The 27,482-nt window shown below is 45.7% G+C and overlaps 1 protein-coding gene across 1 annotated transcript in view; it reads right to left on the bottom strand.

Annotated features, from left to right (window-relative positions):
* The window catches only part of MACF1 (microtubule actin crosslinking factor 1), a 364,404-nt gene that overhangs the window by 325,267 nt on the left and 11,655 nt on the right, over window positions 1-27,482 (bottom strand). Inside the window, 1 exon segment of the mRNA XM_048501619.1 lies at window positions 23,687-23,962. Within this exon segment, the coding sequence (XP_048357576.1) occupies window positions 23,687-23,906 (220 nt within the window). The 5' untranslated portion in view covers window positions 23,907-23,962.

The following is a 27,482-nucleotide window of genomic DNA, read 5'->3' as shown; positions in this document are numbered from 1 at the left end:
GAAGAGGAAATTAAGCATCCAATGGAATAATTAAGTATGCCCAAATTCCCATGAACTAAAAATGCTTACTTTTTAATGTCTCCCAGATTGTTTCCTAGTTTCAGGTCCCTAATTCCCCATCATCATGCCTGCCAACTCGGCAAAATTTAGACAGTACATGGGGGGAGGGGCAAGGTATGTCATTGTGGTTATTCTTAAACACAGAAGCAGTTTGGGCAGGTACAACCACTACCACAATTCTCTCCCTGCTACAAGGAAAAAAAGTTTGTGCAAAGCTGCCCCGCTTAGGCTTAGGGAGAAGTTTTAGAAGCACAGCAACCAAGAGGATCTTCCCCCAATGAAAGAGAAAAGGAAACTCGGGCTGGTCTTTGTGTGCAGTTTGGCTGTGAAACTTCCACACCGGCAGAAGAAGCCTTTTGGGTTGGAGTCTGGCTCCCAGCGGAAAAACGGCAGCAGCCAGGCTAATAATAATGCGCGGACAGGAACAGGCACACACACCGGCGACGACAGCAAGAAGGAAAGCGCCAGCTCACTGCTGATGCCCTCCTGCATGCCAGGCTAGAGCCGGAACTGGGCAAGGCAGAGGCTGCCCCAGACAGGAACGCAGCATGGAAGAAGGGGTTCCCTTGAGTGTTAACACCGCTAGGTTCTTCTTTGTTCAATTCATGGCCCTCCTTAAATTTGAGGGGGGGGGATTCAAACCGGCACCACGTCAGGTAGCGCCTCAGGGCCCTCCAGAGCAAGGGGGGAGGGCTGGGAAAGGACTTTCATTATCTCTGCCTGTCCAGGGTGGCCTCCTGTCTGCGCCCCCCCCCCCACCCCAACCCACTGGTGTATCCAGAGACGCAAAGCAAGGAGGAAACACCGCCTTGAGCTGCACCTAGGAGCGGGTCCAACGTTGCTCGGGCTGGGCAGGAACAGGACGGGAAGAAGAGAAGAGAGCCGGCACGGACAGAGGCTGTGGCTGGGAAGAAGGGCAGAGCGGCTCCCGAGTCCCGGCCCACAGCCAGGCCAGTGCCCAGGGGAGCCCCTCCGACCCAGCCGGCACTGGCACCACCCCGGCAAGGGCGGCCACTTTCCCAGCTGAGCGGTCTGACAGCCACGCCAAGGCCAGGAGGCACAGCCGGTCGCCCCCGCCGGTCTACTTTTAGCCTCCTTCGGGCTAAGAAGGCTGGGGGGGGCGATAGCTCCATTCCCCATTTACTCCGCCTGGGAGTAGCGAAGGCATTGAAGAAGGGGCCGAGATCCCAGAGATCGATCCCGGTCCAAGAGACCGGAGTGGGAAAGAGCCGCCGGCCTCACCAAATGCACAAAGAGATGCCCCCCCACCCCGAAGCCGCTGCGCGCCTCCGCCGGCCCACCTTTGTAGCGCTCCAGGACATCCTCGTACGCCTGCACGAACTCCTTCTCCTGGCTCCGGTTGAGCGGCAGCTGCCCCGGCACGTAGGCGGCCATGGCGGGGGCCCGGCCCGCGCGGCCGATGATCCCTTTGTCCGGAGCCTGCTGGGCGAAGGAGGGAAGAAGGCAGGCAAGCGGCGGCCGTGCGCTCGGCGCTCTCCCAGGCCGGCCACTGGAGCGCCGCCGCCGCTGCCGCCGCCGCCGCCTCTTCCCGGCCTCCCGGCTCAAGCTCCACCCGCTGCTGTCACGGAGGCCCAGGCCGGCCCCCGCGTCCGCTTCCCTCCTGTCTCGGCCCGGCAAGCAGCGAGGGCGCCCGGCGGCCGGCACGGGTACTGCGAGGGCAAAACCGGATCCACCACCTCCTCCCCCGGACCTGGAAGAACCCAAGTCTGGCACGGAAGCCTGGCGGGGCAGGAACCGGCCGAAAGCAGCGAATAGGCCATGTTAGAGCCCGGCAGGTGCGGGGACGTTGGGAGACGCACCCTCGGAAGTTGAGCTGAAGCCCCTTCTGCACATGCAGAATAATCCACTTTCAGTGCACTTTGCAGCTGTGCGGAGTAGCAGAATCCACTTGCAAACAATTGTGAAAGTGGGTTGAAAGTGCATTATTTTGCATGTGCGGAAAGGACCCGGCAACTAACACAGAGAAAATAAGGCAGACCTGCAACCCAAAGCGGAGCAAGGGAAAGGCCGTCAGGCAAGGATCCAGAACTCTACGGGAAAGGGAAGGGCAAGAGGACTCCGAAGGAAGCCAAGGGAAACAGGACCCCCCTCCCTAACAAAGAAAAACCCCCACAAATCTCTGCTTTTGCAGGCCCTTTCCACTTTACCCAGCAGAGTGGAAGCCCCCATGACAAGGCTGTGCCTCCCTACAGGACCGAAAATCCCAACCTTCTCAATAAAAGAACCTTTTAGTCCTAATGATGAACACTGAGTGAACTCCTTGTGTAACAAATTACCATTACAAACACCAGCAAAAGCAGTGGTAGTTGGATCCATATTCACCTTTAACAGGTGGGCAGGCGGGCGCAGGTTGTGCGTCCCACTGTCATGCATTCCTACTACACCTTCCAGGTTTTCCCTGACTCCAATCCCCATTTCCAAGCCTGCTTTGCTAGGATCTTTCCTTACACCACATACCACTAGCCCTGTTGACATGTTAGAGTGAATATCTGTACACTTGTTAACACAAAAGGGCCAACATATATATTTTATACAAATGAAAGCTGGGACTGGCTAGTCCCTGGAATGCAGAGTTTGAGTCACACATTCTGCTCCACATGTGTTGACTGTAACTTGAGAATTACACACCACACATAGGAAGGAAAATTAAGTGGATTATACATGTGGGGATTATACATGTGGATTATACATGTGTTCACTGTAACTTGTGAACAGGACTAAAATATATTCCAGGAGAGTACGAATGGGAAACTGTGGTTTTGTGCAACGTTCTGCCCACAACCAGCTTTGTTTCCCCTTTCGCACAGTTTTTAAAATCAGTGTGGTGTAGTGGTTCTGACTAGGAGATGGAAGTCTCAAGTTCTACTCTGCCATGGAAATTTGTTGGGTAACCTTGCACCAGTCACACACACACACTCAACCTAACCTACCTTTAAGGGTAGTTGTGGGAATAAAATGGAGAAGACAATGATGCAAGCTACTTTGGATCCCCATAGGAGAAAAAAGTAGAATGTAAATAAAATAAAATAAATAAATTGGAACTGTGGTACATACTTCATAATATATACCAATTTTTTAAAACAGCAAAACACCTGCTGTAAGGGAGAAAGGGACTGCAAGGGAAAACATGAAGAAAATCCCCTTTCAGTCTCTGTTGCAGCTATGAATGGCTTTGACATCATAACAACAATGTGAACAAAATGGAATCAATCACCCATGTATGGAAGCCCCATGATATTTATGACACCTCTTTTCGAAAGGGTTTTTGTTTTGTTTTTTACCCTTGTGTTTTGACCAAGGCCACTGTGGGCATTCCATTTTCCAATAAAACGCAGCAGCACGTCCTCGCTGTTTCCCAAGCATTTGGATCTTGAGAAAGACGTTCTGCTATTTAGATTACTTGGCCTTGCTAATATTAGTATCTCTATAGCTAGCTGATCCTGAAAATAACTTGAGTAACTAAGGCATTATTGTTACTATTTTATATCCACATAGAGTGTAACCAGTGGTGGGATTCAAACATTTTAGTAACAGGTTTCAATGGTGGTGGGATCCAAACAGTGGTGTAGCACCAATGGGACTGGGGGGTGGCACGATGGGGGCGTGGCCATGCATTCCTGGGGTGGGGCATTCCTGGGCGGGGCTGTGGCAAGGACGCGCCCCAGGTGCAGTTCCCCTTCGTCCCGCCTCTAGATTCAAATAATGACTGTTTAAAGTATTAAAAAAGCAATATACCAAAAGGTAGTGTATTATTTCTTTTTATACAATTATATTGATTGATTTTAAATAATAACATAAGGAGAGAAACCAAAAACTGTTAACAATTGTTAACATATTACAAACATATCTAATTGTCTATCTCTCTCAAACCCCCGCCAACTAAAACATCCTATATTGCCTCCCTCCCTCCTTTCTACTTCCCCTTCAGATTCCTATAACTACTTTATCTATTCCACTTGAAAGAAAACTAACAGAGGGAGAGATCCAAAATCCTTAATCTAAAAGAGTAGTTTAAACTCCTCTCTTTCCAATATAAATTTCAAGGGGAAAAAAGAAAATGAAAAATCTTTACCTATAATACTTTCCCAACTTTTATACCAATGAACAAAAAAAATAGAATTACCATATATTGTATTATTTCATACAGTTCATACACATGTGTGGGGTGCCATGGGGGGCAGGGGGGCCGCAGGGGGCCCTGGGGGGTGATTTTGCATCTCCCACTTGATGAGATTTGTTGTACCTAGGGACAGAGATTACCCCCTTGTCCCTAGTGGAGTTAATAATTAATAACCAGTTCTCTGAATTGAGAAAATTTTAGTAACTGGTGCGAATAGGCTGCATCCCACCTCTGAGTGTAACCTCCTGAGCCAAACGCAACCCACTAGGTGTCTTTGATAGGTGGACCAGAAACCGCATGCTGCCTACCCAGAACTTCAAAAACAGAGCACCCATCAATGGAACACTGGCCTTTACCCCATGTTCAATGAAGTATAGCTGAAAAGGTCAAAAGAGATGCATTTGTCACAACTGTGTTTTTCCAACATGGAACAGTTTGGAGCAAAAAAAAAAATTGTAACATTTGAAGAGGGCCAAGCAGCAACTACAGCAAAGAGGGGAGGGATAAAAATGTTAATTATAAATTAAGAGCTTGAGTGGCATCTGGTGGACAAACTGGAGCAGTGCAAGAACAGACAAAATGTCCACTGACTTCCTTCAAGGGAAAAAGGGGTTACAGAATTGGCAGAGTTGAGATTTAACAATAACGAAAAGTATTCAAGATCTAAAACATTTGTCCAGAAAGTGGGGGGGGGGGGATGTGCTTCTGACTGCTGTGTGCTTAGTTAGTTCTGATGACATGAAGATGTAAAGGAAAGACATGAAAAGTGGGTAAGTGACAAGCGGCGGGGCTACTTCTGCATAAGAGTGAGACATAAGGATGTGTATACAGCTCTACATTAATCAGGAATCCATTAGACACATCAAGGAACTAATTTTCAAAGGAAGAACTTAAGTTTCTCTTCATGGGATTTTCAGGCAGCCCTGAGATGTAGCAAGGTAAGGAAAGGTGGAAGATAAAAATGTCTATGTAGCTTATACAGAATTTCCCCTGGGGACACGGACACACACACACACACACACACACACACACACTCAGGGTGGGCAATATAATTCCTGTCCTGTCCTTGATAGCCCAGCTTATTCCAATTTCATCATATCCCAAAAGCTACATAGGGTTAGCCCTGGGTAATACTTCAATGGGAAACCACTATGGAACTATGCAGAGGCAGGCAATTGCAAATCACTTTTGTTTGTCTCTTGCCTTGAAAACCTTACAGTTGACTGTGATTTGATGGCATTTTCTACCACCAGCAACACACATGATAGATATCTGTGGGATGGTAAGACAGTGACACGGGGCTGTCCACAGACCTGCAAAAAAGTACAAGCTTCTTCCCTTCCATATGAGAAACGCAGGAAGGTAAAAGCCTCAAGTGAGTGGATGAAAATAAAGAGAGAAATTATTGATCCCAGAGGACAGGAGGCACCCCACTTGCCTTCCATAAGCACAGAATGGTCATGCTGTAAGGGAGGATAAGGAAAATGGGGTTACATCCTTTCTCCACACTGTACCACTTGGTCTGGGGGCTTGGGGCTAAGGAGCTGTGTACTGCACAGTTAGGCCCCAAATCTCCTACCAGTGCAGCACTACAGGACTTAGAATCCATACCAGGTGGCAGGGAGAGAAGGGTTTAAATGCCCTCCCCCAAGCTTTACGGCATAGGTTGGGAGCCATTCCCATTGTATCCCCCAAGTTGCCTCCCAACACATTCCCCATAACAGTCCTTGCAATATGAAATAAGAATTGCAACCAAACAAAAATGTGGTCTGGGTCACACATGCCAGAAAAATGGGTAGCAAAGCCCTGATGGGAGCAGAATAGACTACAGATGGCCGCTTCAGCTTCTGAATGCTCCTTTGCATTTTAAAATTTTAAAAACCCTGCAAACAAAAAACTAGCACCACAGAGTGAGAGCTTTGACTTCCTTCAATCTTGGTTTTACTGTGATGTTTTCTATTTGGGGATGGTTTTATCAATGTGAGCCCTCTTCTTGCAGCCTAAATTTGCCAAGTCAGCTCTCCGATCCCAGTGTTCTACTCTTCATTTTGCTTCATGTGTGAACAGGGTGTATGGCGGTGTGAACCAGGCCTGGGGAAGACAAGGCCTCCTCAGGCTAGACTGAGAGTTGTTTAAACCTCAAGACTTTTGTGGAGGGGAGTTCCTTCACTCTGCGGGGCATCTTGTAAGCAAGTGGAGAGGGCGGGGGAAAGCTCAGAGGGAAAGTCACACACCCTCAATGGACCTGGAACCATAGCAACCAGGAGAATGGCTGCTCAGCCATCTGTGTTACCCTGGCAACAGGGAAAGCGCCTTCTTCCATTTCACTCGCTGCTGGCAGCTGGGTTTGGCGGGCCCAGTTGAGGGGCACTGGTGAATCCACGGGGAGGGCGCCTTCCCAGCAGGCCCCTTGGTGAGGGGGTGAGATGCCAGTTGCTCCTTTTGTAGAAGGTGTGAAGATAAAACAATCAGGCTCTAGGTCTATACAGAGCTTGTGAAAAGGCCAAAAGCTCAGCACTTGTCACTGTATATCTATGAAAAAGGGGGATAATTAAAGTAATGCTTCAGTGCCAACAGAGGAGTGTTGCTCTCCCCCCTTCACTCCCCCCCCCCCCAACCATTCTTCTGATCAGAAGAAAAACCGATCTGGGGGGGAAAGGCTTTAAAAGCAGTGTTTGGGAAGGAAAGCAAGGGTGAGGGCCCTGCTGCAGTTTCATTCCCAGGCCACAAAACCTTAAATCTGGCCCATCTAGTTGCACAGACAACATTCACAGCTCATATTTGCAAACCTTATCTCCTTTGGCCTTGCATATGGTGGTGGTGGTGGTGGAAAGTGCAAAAGTCATAGCCAGCTTACAGCGATCCCATACAGGTTTCAAGGCGAGAGGTGATAAGAGATGGTTTATCGTTGCCTGCCTCTGTGCAGCAACCCTGGACTTGGTGGTCTCCCATTCATTTACAAACCAGCCAGTGCTAACTCTGCTTAGCTGAAACCCCTTGGGTTGCTATCAATGAGACTGTGCTAGCCTGGGCCATCCATGCCAGGACCCCTGTAGGTTAGATAAGAATTATTAGGCCCAGGCTACAGATGGGGCACTGAGGCTGAGTTCTGGCTCAGGGACTGCCAGCTCACAGCACAGATTCTGAACTAATTCACAATATGACAGATGGAGAAATATTTTTGTTATTTTGTTACAGCGAGCCCAAAACCTCTGTGGTGCAGTGATTTGAGTGATGGACTAAGACCAGGAAGACCCAGGTTCAAATACCCACTTGCTGTAAAACATAGTGGACGATCTTGAGATTGTCACTCTTCCTGGCGTAACCTACCTTACAGGATTGTTATGAGGATGAAACAGGCAAGTGCTGAGCTTTGACTGGACTCCGCCTAGCCAAGACAAAGTTTTAAATCCAAATCTATTATATGATATTATTAGGGTTGCCAGTCTCCTAGTGGGGCCTAGAGATGTCACAGGATTACAATAGAGATCTAGTGGCTGCTCTGGAAGGTGGGCTGTATGGCATTATAACAGGCTGAAGTCTCTTCCCAAACCCTGTGTTTCCCTGGTTCCTCCACAAATGTCCAGAAATTCCCCAACTAGTTAGCAACCTTGTATACATAATTATTTTTATTATACTATGTTAATGCTGTTTCCTACCATCTGGTTAAGCTGTTGTGTGCAAACACTGTGACATTATCCAGGGCAAGTCACATATTGTTAACAAGGTGCCTCCATCATAAGAAGAATGTGTCAGTTGGGCAGAGGGAAATCCTCCAACAGGGCCGAGGAATTGCAGAGGCTGAGTAACACAGAGAGCAAGTAGACATGTGGGAGGTAGAGGTAGGAACCCTACACTGGCTTCATGTTGGAGGGGTGAGCCAGAAGCTCTTGATAGAAGGCAGTGCCTTGAATGTCAGAAGGGTTCAATTTTAAAAGTAGCCAACCAAACGTCAGATGTATAACCAAGAATATAGGGGAATAGTTGCTAGTCTTGACAAAAAACCCATGGAGGATGCTTCTGCTGGCCAGAAGCAGAGATAGCCTGATGTCTTGGCTAGACATGCCAGATAGGGAGTCTGGAGACCCACAATAGAACAGCCTTGTAGATAGACAAAGAACAAACAGAGTGATATGGTAGATTAGAATTAGTATAATTAATATCAGTAGTTACAATATGTCTGGGCTCAGATGAAAGAACTATCTCAGAATGGCACTAATGTCCAATTCGATACAGAAGTTAAGGTAGAGTTCAAAGATGGGATATATTGGCTGAAGTCCAACGAATAGTCACATGGATGAGAAATTTGTAATCCCTATTTTTGCAGAATGAACTAACATAGTTTTGATGTATTTGAAGAAGACACTTTAATACAGATAAATGTGTATGGTGTTTGAAGTTATAAGATAGTAGCTAAGACTGTGAATCCTTATCAGGTGGGAGTTAGCTATTGTTGGAAGATGATTTTGAAAACCTACTGATACAGGAAAGAATACAGGAATTATTCGGAAATGTGTTCTTCAAAGATGCTCTTTGCCTGTAACCCACTCGCTTTTGGTAAGAAATAACTCATGGGTTCAAGTAATCGCTCTCCTTACCTGTGTAAAATCAATGGATGGTATTTACTTAAGTTAATTCGTGTTAAAAGTGTAAATAATTATGTTTGAATAAAAAGATAAAATGAAGGCAAGATTCTCTAGTAATAATTTTCCTTGTGTACTATAACCAAAATAAGCCCCCCAAAAATTATTGAGGTGTATCTCTTGCCAGGAGATTAATGATCTGATATAGGAAAGCTAACTAGATCCCTTGGGCTTCTTCAGTGAATGACTACATCTGAATCAGAAATAAAAACTACAGTTTAATAATAGTATGACCCCAATGCATGTCATGTCAAAGTGCTTCCTCAGGAAATCTACAATGATAACAAAAAACCTTGTATTTTAAAATCTTATGTTAAAATGCAAGATAAAACCATACAAATAAACATGCAAATAACAGTCATCGCAAACTACTAAGCTGATAGTTGCTACTAACCATTTTTTTAAACGACCGCTTCTGCAAAAAATGGCTTGTGCAAAAGAATTGCTTGTATAAAAAACAAGCATAAGAAGAAAAAGGAAACTTTACCATCAACAACACTTCAGAATAATAAACTAAAGTATTATTCTGAAGTGTTGCTGACAATAAAGTTGTTAAGTAATTTGTTTTTCCCTTCTCTTTCCACTTATTCTTGTTTTTTATACAAGCAATTCTTTGCACAAGCCATTTTTTACAGAAGTGGTTGTTTTTAAAATTTTGTTGATAAATGCAAGGTTAGAAGTTTGCTATGACTGGTACTTGTATGGTTATTTGTATGGTTTTATCTTGTATTTTAACATAAGATTTTAAATGTGAGATTTTTTGTTATCATTGTAGATTCCCTGAGGAAGAGCTTTGACACAAAATGCATTGGGGTCATCCTATTATGAAACTGCATTCAATGCGCCTTTTGCATTTTTGCATCTTACAACTGTTTTCATTTCTGCAGTTGCCTCCTATTTTACAATTTTATAACTGAATCAGGTCTGACTACGGTCTTCCATGACACAAAACTTCTTTTACAGGATATTCATATAATTTTAAATATCTGCTACTTACAGGACCAAATAAAGGCCTGTGAAGTCTCGACCTCCCTTTGTGATCCCCTCTCCCAATTTAAACATTGCTGAGTACACACAGCTGTATAGTGGGATTTTGAATATCACTGAACATGCATTTGCAAAAACCAAAACAAAAATATTGGATGCTTTAAAAATGGATGGGGGTACTTCCCTCTCAATGATGCCAAATCTTCCATTTGAGTTAAGGAATCAAAATACACTCAGTACAAAACAAGATAAAGACTACAAGCTCCACCAATCTATAGCTATAACCTTATGGGCATTTTCCTTGAAATAAACCTTATTGAATAATATGGATCTTACTTCTGAGTAGACCTATTTAGCGCCCCTCCCCCAATTATCTATCACGCTTCATAGCATTTTTCAAAAGCTTTTCCTTGGTTTCACTGAGGCATGCTTTCTTTCACCCCTTATTTTAAGGAACTTCATTTATTTTACTTTGAGAAATCTTTCTTGTTTCAGATCATCAGCTTTTCAAAGAGCATAAGGGAGTTCTTCCTTTTTCCATGGGGCATCTATCTTCAGAACAGTTCCATGTGATATCACCTGTTTTCAGTTGCCAACCTGTGCCTAAAATAAGTAAAGCTCTGTCGTGTGTGTGTATGTGAGCACACAAATGTGTACGGAATATAATGAAGCAAAGACAGAGTTGGTATCTGTACAATTTCAATACAGTCTGACTGGCATTTCTCTCTCCCTGTTGTCTTGGACCTTTTATATACTTATTTTGCTCTCAAGGTTATTATTAGTTATGATTAGTTATCATTTCCATATCATTTTTTATCTACATGTTTCCCCCTTCCTTTCTTCATTCATTCACAAAGCCATAAGTTTGCCAACTGGCTGTAAGAAAGGATGGCCTATCCCATCCCCCTAGCTTAATGTATGGAAATAGGGGAAGCTGAAGCTTTTAATTAAATGGCGGTTAATAACAGCACCTGGTCCTAGGAAATAACATCCCATTCAGGCACTATTACAGGGTCTAGACTTTTTTTTCTCTCCAAACAGTTGCTGGCAACCCTACAAAACCTCTATGATGGAGATCATGGTCAGAGGTACTGTGCTGCCTGACTTACTGAGCCTTTCTAGCCCCATTTCTTGCCACTCTATGCTTTGTCAAGTAGTCAATCTTAAATATACATATGACAGAAAGGATTCTTCTTGTGGGGAAAATACTAACAAATCAACACTTTTTGCACATACTAGGGCAGTGATGGCGAACCTATGGCACGGGTGCCAGAGGTGGCACTTTGAGCCTTCTCTGTGGGCACACACGCACAGAGTTCATCATGTGGGGGGCGGAAAATCACACACACACCCGCACACACACACATCTAGGTTGACCTGGGCCACTGAGCATGACGTGCGTGCACCGCGGTGAGCAGGGAGGACTCAGCTGGCGGGCCTGGTGCCTGTGCTCCAGGTGGCTGCTGCCGGGGGGGGGGGGCGGCAGAGGAGGCAGAGATGCTAGAGAGGCACGACTGATTAGATGTGGATTTCTACTTGCTGGAGGCTAGGGCAGGCTGACCCCTTCTCGAGCAGGTGGGGCGGAGGAAGAGGGAGCCAACCGTTTTTTTCTAAACTAAAACCTCAGCATTCATCTTAAATTGCCGGTTTGGCACTTTGCGATAAATAAGTGGGGTTTGGGTTGCAATTTGGGCACTTGGTCTCAAAAAGATTCGCCATCACTGTACTAGGGCATCCCTGCCACAGCACGATAAAGTTTAATCACAGAGAGAGGCAGAGAGAGAGAGATACTACAGTTATAAAATTTGCAATTACATCTTGTAATGAGATTCTTTCTCTTTCTGTTCCTAAACCATCTTCCCCACCAACATTGTCCTCTGGGATTAAGCCTCAACCTGTACCTATGCATTTCTTTGTGGGTTATTTATGCATATATGCATTTATGAAGGCCTTGATGAAAACCCAGAAAATGGGCGGGGAGGGCATTTCTTAGAAATTTTAAAATTTTTGGACCAAGGGACAGAAGTTCTGCTTGGCTAGACAAGTGGTTGGTTTGGAAGACACAAAGGGTGTCTATGTTACAATTCATTTAATTATATGCAAATATTAATTACTGGGGAACTCAAACATGGATAACATTTAGAAATGGGAGTTTTGGGACTAAGGAAGATCGTGTAGCAACATGGAATTCACAAGAATTGCGAGCACAGTTTATGGGCTATATACCCACACATCTTTCAACCTTGTTAGTGAAGATGAAGAAGTTCACAGTGTAGTTATTAACACTTGGTGATGGAAAGTACCATCAAGTGGCAGCCAATTTCTGGTAGCCATGTAGGGTTTTCAAGGCAGGAGACATATTGCCTGCTTCTGCATAATGACCCTGGACTTCCTTGGAGGTCTCCCATCAAAGTACTAACCTGGGATGACCTTGCTTTAGCTTCTGTCAGGAACGGGCTAGTCAGGGCCGTCCAGATAAGGGTTATGAAAACTTTGAGGTGCTCTAAAACCCAGGAAGGACTGCAAGGATCTACATGACAGACAACATAAAACTCTTGGTCCTAATATTGTTCCTTATGAAACAGGAGACTACTGACACGTTAAAGAGTAATAAAGGCTGCAATCTTAGAACACTTCTTGGAATAAGCACCATTGAATAAAGTGGGATTTACTTCTGAATCAACCTTCTTCAGATGTAGGGTCTAATCTACATTTCTGAAGGGGGGCAAAAGTACAAAATGACACCCCCCACATATTATATACATTTTTTTCATTATATATACATATATCATCAATGTATATAATCAACAACTCTTTTAAATGATTGAATAAATTATATTCATCTATATGAACTGTTAATGAATTGTTATACTTTGACATTATTTTATCTATCTATAATGTTTGAATATTACTTCAACCACTCTGCACCCATTAAAACCAGAGGTGGGATCCAGGAGGTTCTCACAGGTTCCCAAGAGTAGGTTACTAATTATTTGTGTGTGCCGAGAGGGGGTTACTAATTGGTGATTTTGCCACGTGATTTTTGCCTTAGTTATGCCCCTCCTCTCAGCAGTAGCGCGCAGAACTTGAAGCAGTCTAGCAGGAGGTGCACCGGCATGCGTGGCAGCCTGCGCCTGTGTGCATTTGTTTCTTGCTCAAGGACCAGCGCAGCGGCTGCGTCCTTGCCACAGCCCTGCCCAGGAATGCCCCGTCCCAAAATGCCCAGTCACGCCCCCGTCGTGCCCCGCCCAGCCCCATTGGCGCTATGCTACAGTTTGAATCCCACCACCATGGGAACCTGTTACTAAATTTTTTGGATCCCACCACTGATTAAAACCCAACCCAAGGAGGGAGTTTTTCATCCTTTTCCCAGACATTTTTCTCAATACAGCACACATAATTTTGACATGGAAAACACCAAACATATCTCTCCTTTTCCAAGTTGTAAAATCAGGCTTTTTGAGGAAGGCCAAGCCTATCAGATGAGGGGGCAGATCTACTCTTGGCTTTTAGCAAAGCCAAACATAACACAGCTCCACATTTTGGGTGGAGGGGGGTTGGGCAACAGAAAAGCTTGTCCTCTTACTCTCCATTCGATTCTTTTTTCCCCAGTAGAACAAAACGAATTTCTCTTTATATGTTTTTTATTCCTTAATTTCACACAGTTATATTCCACCCCTCAACCTGAAAACCCAATTGCCAGAATTGCCAGAGGCAAATATCAAAACAAAATTTCACAAATACTAGGAAGTCACATTCATAAACACATAACCGTAAGCAACAAGATAAAATAAAACCAACAAGAAAGTTAAGCAAGGAAGGAATCAGCCGAATTTTTAAAATGTACAAAGCGTAACTAAGGCCCTTTCGGCACGGGCGGAATATGGCAGCCTGGGGACGGCAAAAACGCCGTCCCCAGGCTGCCATTTGCACAGGGGGCGCAGCTGCTGCGCAGCTGCGCCGCCCTCATGCCACCCAACCGGCGCGAAGCCGGTGTTTCCAAACCACGCTTCCCCAGAGTGGTTTTTTTGGAACGCCGGCTTGGAGCCGCTGCCGTGTGAACGGCAGCGGCTTCCAAGCGCCTTCCCCCTCCTCTCACCCAGCGACTTACCGTTCCTAGAGCCCATCCCGAGCGTCGCTTGAGACTAGGACACGCCCCCTGCCCTGTAGCGGCCAGAGCAGTCCCAGCGCCAGAGCAGGGAAAGTGTCCCCAGACCCCAATGATCGCGCCGGATATAGCATAAGGAACAGTAAGTTGGCCGAGGCGTCCCAGCGCCCAGCAGCGCCGTCTTCCCAGTTCTTCCTGGGACCGTTCGTGCAAACGGTCCCAGCAGCGTCGGGTCGGCGTGGACTACACCGACCCGGCCGCTTCCGCCTCTGTGCAGAAGCGGCCTAAGATCCACATTAAAACTGGCTGCTATTGTTGAAAATAAAGTCATCATTCTGAGGTACAGAGTAGAGGGAGAGTTGAGCCCTCAGTTTAAAAACGTTGGGAGAATAACTAAGTCTTTGCTCATTTGCCAACCTCCTGCATTCAGCTGTTTTAGTGTGCAGCAGAATATCCACAGCCTCTATTGCTGTAGAAGTTTTAATTTGACCCAGCCTAGCTGACCGTCATCAAACAGCGTTTTCCAATATCTATGATTTGCTCTTTAGCTTTCCTTTGGAACCAGAAAGCCTTGGAAGGTCATATTTCTACTCCTTCAAAATCTGCAGCAGTAATATCCTTATTTCCAGCAGTTGAACTTTGTCACATGAAAAGGACTATTTTTTTTTCAGTCTGTTAAAGTCAGTATTGTATACTCAGACTGGCAGTGGCTCTTCGGGGACTTGGGAAGAGGTCTTTTACGTCTCCCACTGCCAGATCCTTTTAACTGGAGGAGCTGGGGATTGAACATGGGCCCTTCCAAATACAAAGTACATTTTTTTAAAATACCAAGCCCCTTCCCTAGATGAAGCCTTATACCCAATCAGACCATTAGCTCATCAGGGTCAGTATTGTCTACACTGTTTTTTTTCTGGTGAGGGTACTTCACTTTCAGGCTTCAGTTTATTTTATTGAATAATTATGTCCATGATGCCCTCAAACATGTGCCAGTTTCTTACACCATGTTATACCTTTATGGAGAGAAAGGATTAATTCAGGAGATGCTAGTGGTTAAAAACTGTGTTTATTGGAACACAGCAGTCAACTAACTAACCAGGTCATACCTAGGTCTCAGAAGCTGTGACTCCGCCTCCAGTTATGATCACAAGACCATTCTAGACAGCCTCTGGGAGGTGTAGCAAGGGGGGAAAGCACCCGGTGCACTGGTGCGTCCTCCGCCCCCCACCCCCCGCCCCGGAATGCCCTCACCATGCCCCGGAACGCCCCCACCATGCCCCGGAACGCCCCCACCATGCCCCCACAGGGGCGCGCACACACTCCCCAGCCCCCTTGGAGTTACGGCTCTGCCTGGGGCCTTCAGAATGCAAAACAAAGGTTCTTCCCCTGAACCACAGACCCTCTCCTGGCCTCCTAAATGAAGGAAGGGGGTGTCCTGATGCTGAAGTGCATTAAAGCAAACAGCTCCTGGGGCTGAAAAATCAAAAGATCCTAACAGGATGAGGAGTCACCTTGCTCTGCACATTTAATATGCTGCTTTTCTCCTAAGCCATGCAGATGCTCCTGGGAGAAACAGAATATGACATTTCCACTGCAAAAAGGAAAACAGAGAAGATTTGCAAGGAATCAGTTCCCAGGAAGCTCAGAAGACGGAGAAGACTGGTCAGATATTTGCATTTACTTAGCTATGGGCATTAATATGCTCTCTGATCAGGTTTGTATCATACACTGGATAGCTGGTATGAGAAGCAGTTTAAAGAAACCTCTGGATGCCAAATCTGGCCAAGGAAAGAAAAAAAAAGTCCAGGTTTAGAAACTCCGCAGGCAAGTTCCAAGGAGGCCTGGTGGTTTGTGGGAAATTTTCACTGCTATTTCCAGACTAGTGCTGTCTCTCTGGGTGACAGCCTGCTTCCTACCTAACCATGCTGCTCAACCTGAATATATGAAAAGAAACAGATCTCACCAGCTCCATTAAGTATTCTGAGGCAGCCAAGGAAGAGCCTTATTGATTACGGCATCAAAACTGTGGAATTCCCTTCCCAGTATTGCTGCCTTCCACTAGTAAGGAAATACTTTTTTGTTTCATTTGGCATTCCTTCATAGACCCACTAATCCCAAACAATGCCACAGGGCGTATGGTTAAGAAAGGGTCTCCAGTCTTTTAAGCCTATGGGCACCTTTGAATTTCTGACAGGATGGTAGCTGCAAGTACAAAATGGCTGCTCTGGGAGGTGGAGCCACACACAGAGAGAAAACCTAAGTGCAGAGGAAAAGAGGAGTACTTTTGGAAAATACATTGGGGAAAAGGAGCGAAAGAAAGAATAAAACCAACACTGAGCTGGCAACTGCCACTGAGCCATTATTTCAATCTGCACAGGTAATCTGATCTCCAGCAGCCAATAATAAGCCCTACTGCCAGGAGTCCCACCTGGCTCCACCTACTTTCTAAAAACACTGAGAGCCAGGAAAGGCCATGGCCCCCACAGATGGATTTGCTAGGGAGGGGGGGTGATTGCTGTACAATCCTGAAGGCTGTCTCAAACTTGCAGAAAATCTGAAACCTAAACTGGGTCTGGTCTGGTGATAACAGCCTCCACTCCACTCAGCCCAGCCCAGCCCAGCCCAACTTGGTCTACTCTGGATCAATGCCGGCAGCCATCACACAACTCAGACATTTCCCAGGGAGAGATTGCCTGAGGGAGGGAAAACTGAAAACAGAGTAGCAGATAAAATGAGGCTGGTTGGTGGGTGGGAAGAAAAGACAGAAGCAAGGTAAAGGAAAGGAGCTATGGAGGCTACTAAGAGAAAGAGGAAATACCGGTAGTGGGTCAGGGATACAGCTGAAAAGAGGTGCCCCCTAGAAGTGTGGTATAGGAGTAAGAATGTCAGGCCATGATCTAGGAGACCTTAAATCTCCACTCTGCCTCAGAAGCTTGAGAAACAGAGAGTTTCAAAGTTGGGTGGAAAGGCAAGATACAACGTTTTAAATAAATGATCTTAGACACAAGGACAATGGGGCTGCCCGGAAACCTCCCCACTCAGCGAGCAACACAAAACTGCTCAAAGCAGTTGCTCTTTCCACAATCCCAGTCCCAGATGTTGCTCCCACTGGTGAGAATGAACTTGTGACAAGTGCTGGAAGTCTGTTCCTAACCATCACATGACACAGGTCTACAAATATGCACACAAAACACAGCACACAGGCCTGAGGCCTCTTCTCCCCGCCCCCATCCCAAGAAGGAGGGGGAAAGCTCTTGGGCCCATAGCAGCAAGCCTAGGGGTGAGGGAGCTGACCCCTTTCTTTATAGCCTTCTCTGCTGTTGTCTGCTACAGATGAAAGTGATAATGAAATTTGCATTATAACGGCAGTTCAGCAGCAAATGAGGAACCCAGGTGGCCCTCTGACATGTAGAGCAACAACAAGAGCCTGCCTGATCTGAGAGGCACTGGGTGGCCCCACCACTCCCTTGACACTGCTGGGCCAGTTGATGAAGTTTCCCTTTGTGGCCACTTCACTCCACCCTGCTGTGCTTCTATTGTGCACCAGAGTAAGAGGCAAAGGAGCAAACCACAGGGAAGGGATTGTTTGGAGAACAGACAAAGAACTCCAGAGGGACTGTCTTTCTCTGAGAGGGTTTTCTCCAGCAGAGCCTTAGGAAGAAGAAACAAACCCACTTCTGCTGGTTGCTAATATGGAAATGAGACGGATCTACTTGCAGGAGAAAAGGGGGTGGACGAATGTGCCAAGAGGATACGGGAGTAGAGATCAGAGAGTAGAACCGCAGAGCAGAGGAGGAGAAACACACTTAGACAACCCCCTCCTTCCTGCTTTCATGGAAATGTCAAGTTTACTATTCGCAGTCAGTGGTCAACCTCTTCAGAGGACATTAAATCAGTCTTGGCACCAGCATGGTGTGGTGGTTAAGAGCAGTGGACTCTAATCTGGAAAGCTGGGTTTGATTCCCCAAGCTTCCACATGAAGCTTGCTGGGTGACCTTGGGCCAGTTACAGTTCTCTCAGAACTCTCTCAGCCCACCCAGAGGCAGGCAATGGCAAACTGCCTCTGAATGTCTCTTGCCTTGAAAGCCCTCCAGGGTCGCCATAATCAGCCATGACTTGACAGCACATACACACAGCATTACGCAGTGGCCACTTTTATTCAATGAATAACCATCTTTCCCCCAGTTCAGCCAGGGTCACAAGGAGGCTAACAGGATTCCACCTGGCCTTATGGACCTGCTGACAATGGCCTGGCTGACTCACACATTGCAAAACCTCATGGCAGGCAGGCAGATGGTCAAAGAGATGGCCCAGAGTTCTGTGCCAGGATCTCCATTCAAAAGGTACGAGGGCCCAATTCAAATCAAGACTGCAGCCCAAAAGGAAATGGTACGTGCTTCTTCTCCCACATTCCCTTTTCCCATCCTGAAACAGCCTGATGTACATACATAAGTGCTGTCAAGTCACCAGTGACTCATAGCAGTTCCTGCAAGGGGCTTCTAAGTCAAGGGAGAAGAAAAGCTGGTTGCCACGGCCTTCCTCAGCAATCTTTCATTCAAGGACCAATTATGCTCAGCTTCCATGATGATCTGAGAAGGTCAGGTAATACCACGCCACTAGCTGTTAGCTTATTGGAGAAACTTACATGTACTGATGGTTCCAGGTAAGTTTCCCCAAGTGGGCAAATAGACATTTTGAGTCTGGGGAAATTGTGCAAACAGAAGGCTTAAGATCACTCCCCACGTGGGCCATGACTCCAGCAGAAACCTCAAGTCATATACCTGAGTCTTCATGAAACCTCAAGATATATGCCTGGTATCTTGTCCTCCATGTGGACTTGGTAATGTGTGAATTGGCCCCGAGTAAGTGACTTGCCAGATACACACTAAGCTGCCTGCCTTGAAAATTCTTAGTCTCCTAATTCTCATATAGAGGTCCCTTGTGCAAGCCCTCATCAAAAGTGAAGAGAATTAGAGAGTCAATAGGAGTTAGTATTAATATTATTACTAATGTAAGTTCAAAGGTCTTACATAATTTATTATGACAAGAATGGGGTTTGATCAGTAAGGCGGCTCTATTTATCCCACAATGCAAAAGGAAAGACCCTCCCAATAGCCTTTAATGACTCACGGCAAGCAGCCTGTCAGGGGCGGCCGGGGGAAACACATATGAGGACATGAAGCTGCCTTGCTCTGAATCAGACCCCTAGCTCCACCAAAGCTAATATTGTGTATTGGCAACTGTTCTCCTCGGTCTGAGATGGAGGTCTTTTACATCACCTACTGCCTAGTCAAGCCTGAATTTTCCCTAGAAGCTAAAATGACTAAACTGAGACTATCCTACTTTGGTCACACTATGAGAAGCCAAGAATCACTGGAAATGACAATAATGCTAGGAAAAGGCAGCCAAAAGAGGAACACTCAACGTGAGATAGTTCTGACTCTATAAAGGAAGCAACAGCCTTCAATTTGTGAGACCTAAGCAAGGCTGTTAACAACAAGACACTTTGGAGGCCATTAATTCATAGGGTTGCCATAAGTTGGAAGCAACAGCACTTAATATACATTGCCTGCTCCTTTTAACCAGAGATGCCAGGGATTAAATGTGGGACTTTCTGCATGCCAATAAGTCTCCACTTAAGGTCACCTGAAGGGAGGGGCAGTGTGCATTTGTGTAATAAATAAAGACAAAGAGAAGGAGAGATCCGCTAGTTGCAGATCTGTATTAACCCATGGCTGAGTCCTAAGGCTTTCAGGTACTTTGGGCCCCCTCTGGTACGTCAATCTTTCACCCCACTACAGCTGACAGCCTGACCCTGGCATGGTAGGTACTAACCTGCACTACATAACCCTATATCCATTTTGAGAGTCTCCTGAAGAATTTTACTCACAGTTTTACTAACTCACACCAGATCAAAGTCATGACTAGACTATATTGCTTATGAAGGTATAATGGGAGGCTGCGGCATGACATCACAACCCTGACGCTAGAGCACTATTGGCCTGTTGTCTCCTTCTGCCTCACTCCACACTGATTCAAAACAAACCTCAGCTGACTACGAGTGTGCCTTGCAAGTTGCTTTCAAGTGCCTCACACAGTCACTCAGTCAACACCTATCAGAAAGGCTGAAGCCCTAGGGCACGGCTAACAGTGACTCCACTCACACACACACACACAAATTGAGAGACCCTAGTTTCTGTGGGGCTCCTAGGCCTCAGCCTAGTCAGCCTTATGGATAATACAGCCCTGACTGGTAGAGTTGGCTAAAGGAAGAAGAAGAGTTTGGATTTATATCCCCCCTTTCTCTCCTGCAGGAGACTCAAAGGGGCTTACAATCTCCTTGCCCTTCCCCCCTCACAACAAACACCCTGTGAGGTAGGTGGGGCTGAGAGAGCTCCAAGAAGCTGTGACTAGCCCAAGGTCACCCAGCTGGCGTGTGTGGGAGTGTACAGGCTAATCTGAATTCCCCAGATAAGCCTCCACAGCTCCAGCGGCAGAGCTGGGAATCAAACCCAGTTCCTCCAGATTACATACACGAGCTCTTAACCTCCTACGCCACTGCTGCTCCTTAGGGGGTTAGGATCTCCCTCTCTCTCTCTCTCTCTCTCTCTCCCTCTCAATCTGGCATGGTATACTGGATTTAAATATTTTTAAACAAATATTTTTAAACAAATAAATAAAATACATGAGATGGGAGTTGTGCTCAGGTGGAAAGACGGGGTAGGAGAGACAGGTGGCAATAGCATCAAACATAGGGCTGCCAGTCTGCAGGCAGGAACCTCAAGGAGAAATGGAGGGCGGGCCTAGTACACCAGTGCATTGATGTGTCCTCTATTAAAAACCATAAATAACATCTTTAGACACTCAAGCAGTTACAAAAATTTTATGGTTTTACAACAGATTTTTTTAAAATGTGAGAGCATCCACTTCCACTTTTAATAGCTGACATCTCTATAGTTTTTACCACAGAGAATTCCTAGAGATGGGGAGAATTCCTAGAGCATTGTGCAGTGCAGTGCCATCACTTTGGTTTTTTAGCCGAAAGTAACATTTTTGTATCAAGTAATGCCTTTTCCAAACTGCTCCACTGAGCATCAGCAGGAAGACAAGGAGTGCCAGAGGGGGTTCCCCTACGTCCTCAAGAGCACAACATACCTCCATCTCTGCTATGCAATCTCTGCTGTACATCTCTGCTATGCATCTCTGCTGTACATCTCTGCTATGCAAAGTTTGGGAAGCTCTTATCTAGTCCAAAGGTAGAGGAAATCCTAATGGAATCATCTATGGCTCCTCCCAGAAATCGGTTAATGTGATAGGTTTCCAACTCCTGGCTCCATCCAGGAGTCTTCCAAGCCAGCCCCACATCGTGGTCTGTCATCCCACTTCACCCTTGAAAGCAGGACCACTGCATTCTCCTCACAGACATCCACAGGAAAAACACAATGGAACTGTGGATTCTGTCAACCAAACTTAGGTCTTTATACCATCCCTGAGGTCATTGTCACCACAAATAAATGTATCTATGTGCTGTCAAGTCGCAACCAACATATGGCGACTCCAGCAATGGGTTTTCCAAAGAAGGGAGAAGCAGAGGTGGTTTGCGGGTTGTTCGGCGTCTACTTCGCTTCTGAAATCTAACAAAATTGGGCCATACCACAGTGCCTTCCCTCCCCACTGCCACCAGTGCATTTCCAGCCGTTTAGCTACAAAGCAGATTTGTCCCTCATTCTGTCCTCGTCTTGAGGTTCAGACAACCTTTTTGTTACTGACGCAGCTTTGGCTTACAAGCCTTGAGCTTCTCACATACACAACTCACAGACATGCCCAACTGGTGGACCCTGGGCCAAGGTAGACCTCTAAAGCAATTGTGTCCGCAAGCAGTTATACAGTACCAGTCATAATGGATGGGGAGTGACTTTACATCGTAAGAGAGATAGGTAGGTAAGGTACAGAGTGCTGCTGAGTTACATGAAAAGGAACTTAATGAGGTATTTCCAGGCATGAGATAAACAGAGGTAGTTTGCCATTGCCTGCCTCAGCATAGCAGCCTCAGTCTTCCCTGGTGGTCTCCCTTCCAAACACAGACCCTGCTTAGCTTCCAAGCGCTGACAAGAAGAAGAAGAAGAAGGAGGAGGAGGAGGAGGAGGAGGAGGAGGAGGAGGAGGAAATCAAACCCGGTTCCTCCAGATAAGATTGAGCTAAGCTGGACTGTTACAGCAGTTATAAGAAACACAGGTAGGCCACATATAACATTCCATTTCGTTTTAGATTTTCTAAGACATGCCTTGACTGTGCTCAAGTGTTCATGCCCCATAAATGCAATACTTTTATTGCTAGATGGTACCACACATCACCTTATGGAGTCTGATTGCCTATGAATATGTGTAGCCATTAGAATTTCAGACTAGGGTCAGGGAGAACCAATCCCTGCTCCACCATGGGTGACCTTAAGCCAGTCATATGATCCCAGACTAATGTACTTCACAGAGTGGTTGTTGTAGGGATAAAAGGAGATGAGACTGATGTAAAACCACGTTCTTGCCCACTGAAAAGAAAGGGAGGCTATAAATGAAGTAAATAAAATTAATAATAAATAAATTTGTGGCTCATGAACCATGATTTAGAAAATATCTTCCCTCCAAAAAATATACTTTGGTCATCTCTGCATTATAAAACAAACTGTATTTTAGCAACAGCTCCATTTGCTTTCCTTTCTATCCCAGAAAAGAAATCAGGATTTAGGACACTTCCAGGGCTTGTAGCATTTTAGAACACTATAGAAGTGTTGGATGAGTCCTAGAAAGAAAACTGAATAAAGAAACCCAGAACTCAAAGCACTGGATTCAACAGCACAATGTCCAGGCTTATAGAAGCAAAGTGAAGAAGACTTTGTGATGGAAAGTTCCATCAAATTGCATTTGCAGCCAATATCCTGGAGAGTTTTCAGGTGAGTGATGAACAAAGTTTGCCACTGCCTGTCTCTGGGTAGCAACCCTGGACTAACCTGGTAGTTTCCTATTTGAGTACCCACCAGAGCTGACCCTGAGCTTAGCTTCCAAGCTCTGTTGAGACTGGGCCATTCAAACCTGGGTGAATGTTGTGTGTGGACCTACAATGGCTTACCCTTCGGCATTGATGGTGCCCCCCTCCCCCGGCCCTGACACCTGGGCCAACTGTCATCTCAGACTCGCCATTCCTCCCTTTTGGAGGGGGGAGGGAATTTTTAGATTGGAATATTGGACGCCATTTCTCCCCTCCCCTTTAGGGGAGGGGAGGGAATTATAATAGTAGATTGCTGAACGCCATCTATCTTATTGTAATTTATTATATTTATTAGAAATGTTTTTACGGTTGTCACTGCTTTTAAATGTTTTAACTGCCTACATTGTTTCCTTTTATGTTGTACACGGCCCAGAGCCCTTCGGGGATGGGGCGGTATAAAAGCTAGCTAGCTAGCTAGCTAGCTAGCTAGCTAGCTAGATAGATAGATAGCCCTAGATAGCTAGATAGCCCCTAGATAGATAGATGGAATAGATAGATGGATAGATAGATAGATAGATAGGATAGATAGATAGATAGATAGATAGATATTGTGATAGATAGCATAGATTAGGATAGATAGATAGATAGATAGATAGATAGATAGATAGATAGATAGATAGATAGATAGATAGATAGATAGATAGATAGATAGATAGATAGATAGATAGATAGATAGATAGATAGATAGAACTATGGAAGTTTTCTTACCAGCTACTCTGACAACAGCTCTTTCTGCCGGGTCTAGCACAGAGTCCTGACTCTTCCTCTTCTTCTGCTCATGGAGGGGTAAATTCCAGGGCAAGGTGTCCCCTGGTGGGCAGGGAGACAGGCTTCCAGACCTCTCACTTCGGTAGGACCGTTCACTCTTGCATGACCGCTCACTCCGGTATGACCTCTCGCTGAGGGTCTCTTCATCGGAGGAAGACATTGCCCCACTCAACAGGCAGGCTCAGAGGTGCTGCCGCTCCTTGGAAACAGCCAAACCTACAAATTGACAAAACAGCCAATAAAAGAGTGAGTGAATTCAAAGAGCATGGGTGGATGGCCCAGTCGAGTTCAACATGGACTTTTGATCCTGAGGGTTCCATCTTTAATATGTGATTTTCTCTCATAGAGAAAGAGAGAATATGTGTTAGCAAGCTTTATCTGACCCTGTTTTCTGAACTCAAAAGGCCTGCCAGAAAACCACAACAACCCTCCTGCACAATCTCCAAGCTGTTTCCCAGGATTCCAGGCAGTACAGATGAGGATTTCAAAGCACAATTCTGAGATCACATCCAGCATTTATGCAGCTGTATTGGCCTCAGCACAACCACGTAGACTCAAGCAGTGAGGAGGGAATTCTTTTCTACACATCCTCCTGCAAGCTCTCCTTGCCATCAGATCCAACCCCCAGGGATAAAGCCCTCACCCCAATAATAAACCAACAATAAGCAGACCTCCATATTTTACAACATACTTTACAACAAAATCTTTTCTGTGCCCTGAAAATGCAATGTCTGCTTAGCAACCATGTAAAAGCATGCTTATTTGCTCCTAATAACACATGCAAATAAAATATCTTTGTGCAAACTGGCATATTTTGTAATGGAGATGCCAATGATGTATATCCCCAACATTCTGAAGAATCTGAAATATATTTTGGATTTCACAAACGCATATATGCGTCACATTTTTATCCCCCACTCCTCCCAGTAGTTCAGAGTTCTATACATGATTCATTGCACCTATATTATCCTTATAATGACCCTGTAAAGTAGGTCACACAGAAAATAATCATCACGCCTGAGAGGAGATTTGAACTTAGTTCCCAGTTCCAGTTTCCATGCTGAATCCCCTAGACCTCACTTGTTCTATATGTGTAAGCAATGAGAAATATTAAAAAGTGGAGGGGCATAATGGCAGGGGGGTCACAAGACCAAGAGAAGAAGTCTTTTGAGAACCAGGGCCTTTGTAGCCATTCTTCTCAAATCTTCTTTCATGTCAATGAGGTTGGAACCTTGTTAAAAAGGAAGAGAGATATAAAAAAGAGAATTTTTTCCCCAAAGTATGCTTTGTGACAGATACTAGAACTGTAGTTCATTCTTTTTCTGCTCGTATTAAAAGCCAATCTGGCTGGCTATTGAACAGCCCACAGAAAGTGAATCATTTCTAAACAACACCAAGGAGGCAGGCAACATCTTGTAAAAAATGCCGCCCCTCCCCCTGCAATGTGCGCCCGTTTCCTCTTTGGCAAGGCCTTTGTGTGGCAAGTGGTTCCCCTGGCTCATAAATGTAAATAATGTGTGTGGGGGGAGGGGGTATGTCCAGATCAGAACCCACATCACTTTCCATCTATCCCTCACAATTTCCCAGTTGTGCCACCCTTGTCTTCAGCTTAGTATGTCATTCCTGAAGAGAGGGACAGAGGGCTTAAGCTCCCCAAACTCCTGATCAGGAACCACAGTGTGCTGCTGTGGCAATTTTGCTCCCCTAAGCAGGGTTTTCTGTAGGTGCCACCGTGCCAGTGGGCAAGATCAACAACTGCCAGTACACGTGTCTTCTCTGTAGTGGCCCCTAACCTGTGGAATGGCTTGCCTCAGGAGGACAGTAAGGTTCCCACCCTCCTGGCATTCCCACCCTCCTATGCAAAACAGAATAATTCAGGAAACCTTTTTAAAAAATAAAGGACAGAGCTACCACTGTACCAGATTTGCACAGGAAAATGCTCCGTTTCTACTAAGGTAATATTCATCTTTGTTTAATGTGTCCTGTTTACTGCGTATACTTTATTCAGACAACAACCCTGTTTCAACATTTTGCAATTCCTAGTCGTATTACATTTCTTATTAGATGTATCATCCTGATTACATTGATTTGCATTGGGTGATCCACCTTGAGTCTCTGTGAGAAAAGAGGACTACAAATAATGGGTAAGTGTCCTCAAGTCAATGACTCGTGAAGACCCTCTGAATCAGGGTCCGCCAAAACATCCTATTATTAACACCCTTGCTCAGGCCTTTATACAGTCAGTCAATCCATCTCAAGTTGAGACTTCTTCTTTCCCCCCTGCCTTCAACTTTTCTTAGTGTTATTGCCTTTTCCAGTGATTCTTGTCTTCTCATAATATGACTAAAGTAGCTTCCATTTAGGCATTTTAGCTTCTAGGGACAGTTCAGGCTTGATTTGATCTGGAACCCACTGATTTGTCTTTTTGGCAGTTGATGGTATCAAAAATGAAAGAATTCCTCTGAGGCCAAAGTGAATGTAAGAATGTAAAAAAGTGTCCCACTGAATCAGTCCTTTGGTCTTTCCAGTCAGGGGCATGGAGGCGGGATGGCGCCTGGGGCAACCCCTGCTCCAGGTGCCCCCCACCCAGTACCCCACTTATTTTAGCTGACAGGAGACTGCTGTGGGCCGCCCCTTGGCCCAGCCCCACCAGGCTGCTCCTTCAGCTGGCGGAGCCTCCACCGGCTGAAGGAGCAGCCTAATGGGGCAGGGCCGAGGGACCCCTGGCGGCGGCCCAGCCAAGCTGCTCCTGCAGCCAGTGGTGGCTCTGCTGGCTGAAGGAGCAGCCCGGTGGGGCAGGGCTGAAGGGAGGGGTGTGTGGGGCGATTCTCTGCCACCCCCACATGACTAGCTGGCGTGCACCTGGGAACATGTCCCTGTGAGCCCTCTGCCTCTGCTTCCAGTGCAATATTCTGTTCCTCATAGTGACCAACCAGAAGCCTCAGAAAAACCACCACAGAGGCACAAAGGCCTAAGTGCCCCCACCCCTGCTATTACCCCCAAGGATCTGGCATTCAGAGGGGTGCTGTCTCTGAACACGGAGGTCCCTTTCAGCCACCATGGCTGATAGCCATTGATGGACCTGCCCTCCTCCATGAAAACGTTTAATCTACTTTTAAAGCCATCTAAACTACCAGCCAATCACCACATCCCATCCCATGGCAGTGATTTCCACAAATTGATTGTACACTGTATGACAAAGTACTTCCTAGGTCTTTCCTGAATCTACTGTCTTTCAATTTTTAACATTCTGAGAGAACCGAAAAACATTCTCTTCATTTGCTTTCTTGAACCATGCATACTTTTATCTACGTATCTAATAGCCACAGATGCTCTTCTTTCCACACAAGTGTGGATAACCAATCCACACAATAGGACTACTCTGGGCTAAGGTATGGGTTTATTAAACTCAGGGAAGCCACAGGTTTCCCAGAGCAACCAGCTGCAGGGAATGAGAAGTTCCCTCCCAGATCCCTCCTTTTGTAAACCTCTATTGTTTCCCACTTCGTCAATTATTCTACAAACTAAAAAGCCCAAAGGGCTCCAACCTCTTGATCATTTTTATTGACCTCTTCTGCAATTTCCCCAGCACAGCCATTTTTTTAGATACAGTGATCAGAATGGTACCCTGTATTTTAAATTATAGACCACACAGTTGTATACAAGGGCATTACAATTCTGATTGTTCTGTTTTCCTAATAACTCCCAGCATGCAGTTTTCTTTCTTTCTTTCTTT

The sequence above is a fragment of the Sphaerodactylus townsendi genome, linkage group LG06 (assembly GCF_021028975.2).
Source record: "Sphaerodactylus townsendi isolate TG3544 linkage group LG06, MPM_Stown_v2.3, whole genome shotgun sequence".
Classification (NCBI taxonomy): Eukaryota; Metazoa; Chordata; class Lepidosauria; order Squamata; family Sphaerodactylidae; genus Sphaerodactylus; species Sphaerodactylus townsendi.
Note: the sequence above shows the minus strand (reverse complement) of the source record. Positions and strands in the feature narration are given on the sequence as shown.